At 35.6% G+C, this 8,898-nt stretch overlaps 1 protein-coding gene across 1 annotated transcript in view; it reads right to left on the bottom strand.

Moving 5' to 3' along the window:
* LOC108692937 (homeobox protein B-H2) overlaps positions 1-8,898 on the bottom strand; it is a 30,732-nt gene that overhangs the window by 14,446 nt on the left and 7,388 nt on the right. The window contains exon 2 of the mRNA XM_018201518.1: positions 958-1,180. Within this exon, the coding sequence (XP_018057007.1) occupies positions 958-1,180 (223 nt within the window). The remainder of the gene's footprint in view (positions 1-957; positions 1,181-8,898) is intronic.

Below are 8,898 nucleotides of genomic sequence, written 5' to 3'. Positions count from 1 at the left end.
TTCAATTCAATATTATATATGTGTCTGTGTTCAATATTTAAATGTAACAAATCTGCACTTGAATTTAATTTTAAAGTAAACGTTGCGAATATGCAACACTCTTTCCAAAAAGGTTAAAGAATTAAAGTGTTGACGAGTACGATATGCTTAGGATGGACCGCAAAACCGGTAACAGAGACGCATGACTCTCGAGATACTTGCTCAGGTTTTGACCAACGATCCTTGCGTTTAACCACGTAAACAACGCCTTTGTTGGCCGCCGCGATTTCCATTTACGGATTCGACACGCGCCGATACAAAGAACCACGCCGCTATGCTTCTGAGACCGGAGGATCGTGATGAGGACCTTTCTATCCGATATTCAACAATGTATAATACGAGCATCGAAAGGTCTATCGATCGTCATGGTTCCATCTTTGTCTCTTTAGAGTCAAACTTTTAACGGCTATTCAACGGTTTTTTATACGCGCAGCCTCATCATGTAGTCCAATCGCGCTCGCTAAAAAGGCTAATATTTCTAGTAATTACCTTTCAATAAAAATTTTCTTAAAATCTTAATAAGAAATTTGATCGAAAAAGAACATATATCGAACGATCGATATATGATGTTTAAGAAAATTATTTTTTTATATTTTTAACTTTTTGCTTGAGAGAAAAAGAAGCTCGTTTTTATAATAACAAATAGTTGTAATTACACATAATTATATTGTATATACAATAAGTATTTCCAAAACTTACTTCTATTAGTAATATTATTATATGTAATATATAAAATGCTAACCAGTATCATTGATAGATTTAATTCATTTTCATGGGTCAGTTCCGAATAAGTTTTTATATATAAAAAAACTAGCGATTGTTTGCGATCCTGATGGCGACCACAAAATTAATTATCGTTCGCATATGTCATGTTGTGTCTCATTTAGAAATTAGTAACGCGTCTTTCGTTTCGCTTACCTTCTGTTTTGGTACCACGTTTTCACTTGCGTGTCCGTCAGCTGCAGTTTTGCCGCTAGTTCCATCCTGTCCTGCACGCTGAGGTATTTTTGCCGCTCGAAACTCTTCTCGAGGGTCTGAAGCTGGTGATCCGTGAAAGCTGTACGAGCTTTACGTTGCTTCTTACTTTGCGCGGAACCCAAGGAACTCGAGGACGAGCTTTTAGGATCATCCTCTTTGCCACCTGAAATTGCAAAACTATTGATATTGAACGTCTCTTTGCTTTCCTTCCGTCTAGACGTGCAACTTAGCTACAAAGTTATCTCTAAAGAGAAGAATAACAATTCAGGATTGAGCTCATAAAAGTTACTAGAATGTTTAACGAATAACTTATAATTTAATTATTATTGTTATTATTATTGGAAATTATAGCACAAATATATAAAATTTATTTGTTGTTTAGTATCAAGGAATTTTATTTTAATCAAAATGTGGTTTATTTGAGATTTATATTTTTGGAAATGCCATATATATATTTCACGATATTCATATAACATATAACTATTTTGCCAAAAAGATTCCCGCAAAGAATCGCCAATCTATCAGGAATTGCGAAGTGCCGGAGTGCCAAGCTTTTGTTTTCGTGGAGGGTGGATCGATGCCGCGCGCGTGGATTATATGCGGTAGTCGTTTTTGTCGTTGCTTGCATGGCGATTGCAGCCGCCTCTCTATCGATGAAACAGAAAGCGAGAGAGAAATAGAGAGAGAGAGAGAGAGACAGAGAGAGAGAGAGAGAGAGAGAGAGAAAGAAAGAGAATGGGATCCTTTTGTTCTCAGTTCGACTCTCCGCGCAGCCGAGAGCCGATTGGCTGGTATCGTGGATTGGACCACGCAGTCGCGTCGAGACTCGAGACGCCGCAAATTATCCCCCCGATACGTCGTCGTATCCGAAGAGAGATAGAGAAAAGAGAGGGTAGGATTCCCCGAGGAAACCGATTACACCCGATACGAGTTACACTCACACGCGACACACATTCTCGTGTTTATTTCATCCCCCTCGGAACTCATTACATTTTTCTTGTCTTTCTGTCACAGAAGAACAGCCTAGGAACAGGTGATTTGCCATTTTAACAATCTAGGGAATTGAAAGCAATTATTATGGAAAAGTGAATACGATGACGAATAATAATAATGAAAAAAGCGAGATAAGAAATTTGTGTCATCTTAAAGATTTTTATACCTAATTGGAATAATAAATATATATGTTATTTATTGCTTGAATTAAAGTTAAAAAATTTTGATAGACCAAGTATTATGCTCTGCCTTTCTCATTATATCGTTTCATAAGAAAAAGAGATAAAAAAGAGACGCACACGGAAAGAACACGGTTTTGCTGAAGTATCTAAAAATTTAATTGTGATAAGAATATTATTTTATTGAACTATCAAAATAATTGTACAGAACGCTCAATCTGATTGCTAGAATGTCAAAATATTTTGCATCATTGCTTGAGTCTCTTGCAAAATTATTTTCACGATCTAACAAAATTATTTAGATCTGTGTTTAAATTTTTTAGCAAAATCATTCCGTGCTTTCTACAAATATTATTTGTGAATGATTTGTGTAAAAATTATATCTTCCAATTGTGATGTAAATTTTGAGAGCAACTTTTTTAACGTAGAAAAACCCTTTGCGCTTCGTCAGATAAATTACCCAACCCTCCTCGAATTATTCCGCAGCGGGGGACGTGTCTTGTCGCGAGTAAATCGAGCAACCTCCCGAGAAGTCCCGATCAGAAAACCATCGAGACTTAACCTCCTGGGGGAATAAAAGCCCGCACAGACTTCTAAAAGTATCTAAAGGCCCGTTGTCGCGAGTTCATCGATTGGAACGGTCGTGCATGGCGCGGGAGAAGCACCCTGGCAGGAGGTGGAACTAGAGAGGGGAATGCAGCCAGGAATAACATAGCGCCGGAAGGGAAGTGACGGAGAGAGAGGAGGAGGTCGGGAAGATAGAAAGCTCGTGGATTGAGTTAACCCGGACGAAAGCGCAGCTCTTAGCCCCCGTTTGATCGGCCAGATTCGCTCGAACGGATCCAGAGTCTATACCGCCATGTTGGCTACCACGACATGCGTGCGCGCGCGCGCGAACATCCCTGATTCCCTCTCTAGAAAAGGCTTGGAGCAAGGAACTCCATCCTGACTGTATCGGCATCACAGCTCGATTCGAGCTCGACTCTCAAGACTTGTCTACGAAACATAGGAAAGGGGTGGAGGAAAACGCGAAAAGGGAGCGAAGAAGGGAGGAACGGGAGAATATAAGAGTGGAACGATGGAAACGGAGGTTGGAAAACTAAATTTACTATGTGATACACTTAGAACCCGGGTCCCGACCGACGTCGAGTTTTCTTTTTGAGACACTTCCAAGACGTTAGGCGGAACTTTTCCCACCCCCAAACTCCCTGTCCTTCCCTTTGCGCAATAACTCGAGAACCATCACGAAACAGCCATCTCTCTTTTTTCCCAACCGCCTGTCCGCCCGCCGTTCGTTTGCGAGGCACGTAGCCCGAGGCTCAGGGCTTATCTGTGTCCGCCTCGTCCTTACGAGCGTGTTCATGCGCCACTCTTTACTTCCAACTTTTTTTCACTTTGATGCGAAATGGCGACGCCCGCGATCAGCTTTGCGCAAAGTGATCTCCATTCCCAGATTGAAATCACAATTCGCGATTATAAGTTTCTCACGTCGATCGTATATCAGTACCGTGATAAAATTAAAACGCGAGATATGTCAGTGCAAAATGAATCGATGAGCGAAATAATAGTTAAATCGTATATTTCAATTGTCTGCTAATAACACGTATCACAAATGATTAATACATGTTCTTCGAAACATTACACAATAGCTATTATGTTTTTTATTGGCAACAAAAATAGAAAATTCTTGAAAAGTAAAAAACTTCCAGGTTATTCAGTTAGCGACTCGCTCTTTATTAAGCGTTGCTTTTCTATCCGTTGCTTTGTAACTTAATGATTCATTTCAATGAAAGATAATCGATATTTTTTTTCTTTACTTATAACAATAATGCGACGTTACAAATTCTGCACATTATTCATTACACCATAAAGCCATCCAATTATCCATCCAATAAGAAGAGTTGCAATATTATCTAGTCCCATCAATATAATTACGCAGCAACGTTACACATTGAAATAAACTCATGAATATAAATTTTCTTCGCGAATAAAAAATGCGAATACTCGTTGCTCATAATGAAACGCCCATTACTTATCAAACAAAATATGTGCGTTAAATCGCGCGTTTGTAAAGTGCGAATCAAACGAAACTTTTAAATTAAACGTTAAAATGCATCTGTTTCGCGTAAGGCAGTGGTCTGAATTCACCGGAGTTTCCTCTCTCTCTCTCTCCCTCTCTCTCTCTCTCTCTCTCTCTCTCTCTCTCTCTCTCTCTCTCTCTCTCTCTCTCTCTCTCTCTCTCGTAGAATATTTCAGCAAAGTTCTCAAAATACTCTCAAGATGTTTTACCGGGAACTTCGTCTAGCCGTTAAAGTAACTCGAGCACCTTCTTTTCTTTTGGGGACTAGGACAATTTTCCTTTATCTTTCCACATCTTTTGCCGACACGACACGTAGTCACCGGGTTTTATGTAGACTTTGTCTATGGTTATAAAACGTGTTACGCCGACTTTTTACTCTATATGTAATTCTAAATCCATGAAACAAGTGAGTTTCTGAAAGGATTTTTCGAGTACAATGTGAACGATGTTTTTGAATACTATCATTAACATTTTTTTTTAAAAAGTTGTATCAAATAAGTCATCAAGTATCGGATCTAAAAATTTTTCGAAGGTCTCTGATGAAACTAATCGTTATTTTTGTTTATATTTAACAAATATTTTCTAAACAAATAGTTTTTCTACACACAATCTGTTCGGTAAGAGCGTGATTGACATAATATAATTTTAAATTATTTATTCTAAAAAAAAATGAAAAATAATATACACAATTAATACTGTAACACTTTTGTATTAATAAATCATTCAAAAAATGATTGCCCTTATCAATAATTTCGACATCTTTGAAGCTCTTTTCTGTAAATTTTATACATAGTCTGTCTAATATAAGAGCATAACCGAGCAAACTTTTATTTGAGAATCGTTACATTAAACATTTTTGAACAAGCAGGTAGAAGAATTCTTGCCCTATGACGCAGGAAATCTTATGTATAGTTATTGTTCAATTTTACTAGAAAATAACATATTTAACGACAATTGTTACTTACACAAAACATTTGAGGTTTTTTTCTTTTATACGCATTCAAAACGAGAAAACATCGTAAAAAACGGCTTCAAAAATGTCTAAGACATTTATAAAGTGGAAATAGTGAAATAATAAATACAGTTCATAACTGCTGGACTGTGATAAAAACATAAAGTTATATTAGTCGCGCTTTTTTGAACAAATTATTCTCAAGAAAAAGAAAAAGAAGAAGAAGAAGAAAAATAACATAAGATTTCAGATTATTATCAAGAAAAAGAAAAGAAGAAGAAAAAGAAAAATAATACAAGGTTAGATAAGTTAGATGAATCCATCAGGTTTAAGTTTTTTTTAAATTTTTAAAAATGTTTTTTATTATATGGAACACTGTAATATTTTTTTCCATTATATAAAACACTATGACAAACAAATTCTTTTGAAACAAACTCTTTCAAGCTGGTTTTAAAATCAGTACGATTTCAAAGAAATTTAAGTTTTAATTTAAGTATAAATCACATAAAGATAAATCTTTAGTCTCACTTTTTATGTAGGTAAGTAAGTATATATTTTTTATAACAGTAGAAATACAGTGACTTAGGCAGAATACATCTTTTCATATCTGCAGAGTCAAAAAACAAATTTACCGAGATTATAATGATTTCCATCCTTGAGAGTCGAGAAATAACATTTTAAATGCGCTTTCCTTATCTGTGTGACATGCAACAATAGCGTTAATTAACATTAACGCTCGTAAGGTATTCATGTTCCATAAGTCATGATGGTAAACGTCATTTCCACTGTCAAGCGGCGAAATGTATTTTAAAGAGGTTCTCGCAAACATGGCGCCCGTAACGGATGTGCCGCGCCAGTGAAAATCATGACGTGTTCTCAAGTCGCATTACGTGAAAGAGAAAGAGCAAGGGAGAAGAACAGGGAAGAATGGAGGAAACGAGGGGAACTTGCGTGCCACAAGCATTGCTGCGATACAATGTATGGCGCATAAAAGTGAGATTAACAGGATGTTTATCGAGCAATTATGCACCGCTGCAATTAGTGCCAGCATGTTGCCGTCGTCGTCCACGTCGCGGTCAAATTGTTCACGTCATCATTGTAGTTTATGCACCAATGGTGATTGCAATTTTCAAATGTATGAATTTTAGTAAAATCATTAAAGCAAAATAGAATCTTTAACAATATAGGCATCATGTATGTATAAATATATATTAATAAAAAAATACTCTTGCATTTATAGATTTTGTTCTTCATTTTAGAATATCTCGAGTTTTTAAGTAGCATGTAATATAAAACATATTTAATGTAATTGAAAAATTTTAGAAAAATGAAAGTTACACCAAATTTTTCTACATTTAGATTAGGCTTGTCCAATTTGAGTTCCGGAGTTCCAAAACGCAAAGTCATCAACAAAATTCAATGTAAGATTTTAGAAACTGTAAACTGTTGATAAGCATCACTTAAATGCGTATCACTTACTTTACATTACATACCCGAAATTTTACCCACATTGAATTTTTTGCGTTAGTGGCTTTGTGTTTTGTCTCCCGAGCTCAAATTGGACAGGCCTGATATATTGTAGATATATTTTATTTATATGTAAATAAATATTTATCTCAATTTTTTTACAAAATTTCTTATGATTATCTTTAATCTAAGATTAATATATCTTTTCCGTTATAATTTTTGACGAGCTATTTCTGATGAATTTATCAATTTGTATCGAAAATATTCGAATAATTATTAATAAAGATTATTCTATACAAGTGCGAACAGAGAGAAAGAGTGGGGAAAAGAGAGAGAGAGAGAGAGAGAGAGAGAGAGAGAGAGAGAGCTAAATAGATAGATAAATATCATTATTTATTACACGCACTCTAGAAATACATCCTTTCAAATGTTAAACAAAAATACATTAATAAAGTAAAACTGAATTACAAAGAAATAAGTAATCAAATTGGCGGTAAAAAAGAAAATAATAAACGAATTGAATAAAGTATAATAAAATTGAATATAATAAACATCATGCATCTGCAAGTAGAAAAGGGATGAAAGAGAAAGGGGGTGAGAGAGAGAGAGAGAGAGAGAGAGATAGATTTTCAGAAGAAATTATATTAGAACTATTAAACAACTATTAACATAATTTAGAAAAACAACTTCCCGAGTAATCGAGTAACGATTTGGACATCGTTATTGGGCCAAGGATTGCATGCGAAAACTTGCAAACATTGTGACGAATGCGCAGGATGTAGAGAGTGCAGCGTAAGTACAGTTGCAGCCGAGGGAATCAGCCGGACGGATCATAAAAATGAGAATAATAAAACTTTCGCAAAGCGTTGCCTCACACTTTATGATCTTGGATGAGGGTGGGATGGAAGGGTTGCTAAGGCGAAGAGTGGGAAAAAGAGGAGGAAAAGCCGGAGTTTCCATTGTGCCGCGCACCCATGATTTTATTTGCTTATTGCTTTATTTTGTGCTGAGTGCATCACGTAAGTAATCCGTAGAAGAGCGACAAGGAGGGACAGAAAGATTGAAAAAGAGAGAGAGAGGGGAGGGAGAAAGAAAGAGAGAGAAAGGGGAAGATTGTGAATCTATATATTTTTGCATAGTTTACTCTTTGTAAATACAAAAAAATATAAATGTGGATTGTATAAATAATCATTCATAAAAAAAGAAATAATAATGGCTAATCATCGCTGCGGATGGGAATAAACATGGAGATTTCCGACGGACTTTCTTCCGCTCGAGAAATGAGCATCTGATGATGCTTTTTATCGAATGTTAACTGTAATATTCTCTGAAGTTAGATTATAATTTAGGAAGTATGGAATAGTTTATTTACTTTTTATATTAAGTAGTTAATCAAATACACATAAGCTTATACGTATACATGTAAATACCTATCAGAAATGTTTCATCATTTTTATATATAATAACGGCAACTAATAACAAAATTGTTTTATAATATAGAATCATTATCTCGGTAGAGATCTATATAATCTTCATTTTACGCATGAATTAACTTCTATCAATACATAATTTTTATAAATTTTTATAAATTTTTATAAAGATGATAGGTAAAAATGTAAAAGGAAAAATGAGATAAAATCTGTATAAAACTGTTCTTTGTTTTTCAAAAAATGGAATTTTTGAAGCATCATAACGAAATCCGCACAAAAATGTAAAAACTATTAAAAATTTTTTCTGTCAATGCACAGGGTACCCGGATATTTATATATTGACAGAAGGATTAACAATAGAGCTAATTTTATAAGCGAAATGACTAACAAACATGAAAGAGTAATTTTTCCACGGAAGCACCAGGGAAGCTATAGTGGAATTTTGCTTACAAATTCGAGTCACACCTTTTCGCTTGGCCCTGTATCGTTCGCGGTGTTCTCTTACTGTCGCCACCTACAACCCCTCGTGTAGTATACAAAGGCGGTGGCCCTCGACGGGACAGAATCTGACCCCTCTTCTGTATTGTATTACCGCGTCGCCACCTTTGGGGGAGAAAACACTGAGAATAATGTTATGGGGCAACGTTTTATTGCCTGCCCACTCTATTTGCAGCAATCCCACGGGGGACAAAAACTGTCGGCAACAATTTAAAAAACAAACTACCGGGTTAAGTCAAATTAGTATCCCATACATCGATTTTTCATAATAAAACCTCTAAA

This window comes from Atta colombica, unplaced genomic scaffold (assembly GCF_001594045.1).
Source record: "Atta colombica isolate Treedump-2 unplaced genomic scaffold, Acol1.0 scaffold83, whole genome shotgun sequence".
Classification (NCBI taxonomy): Eukaryota; Metazoa; Arthropoda; class Insecta; order Hymenoptera; family Formicidae; genus Atta; species Atta colombica.
The sequence above is the reverse complement of the archived record's forward strand: the minus strand, read 5'-3'. Positions and strand labels throughout refer to the sequence as shown.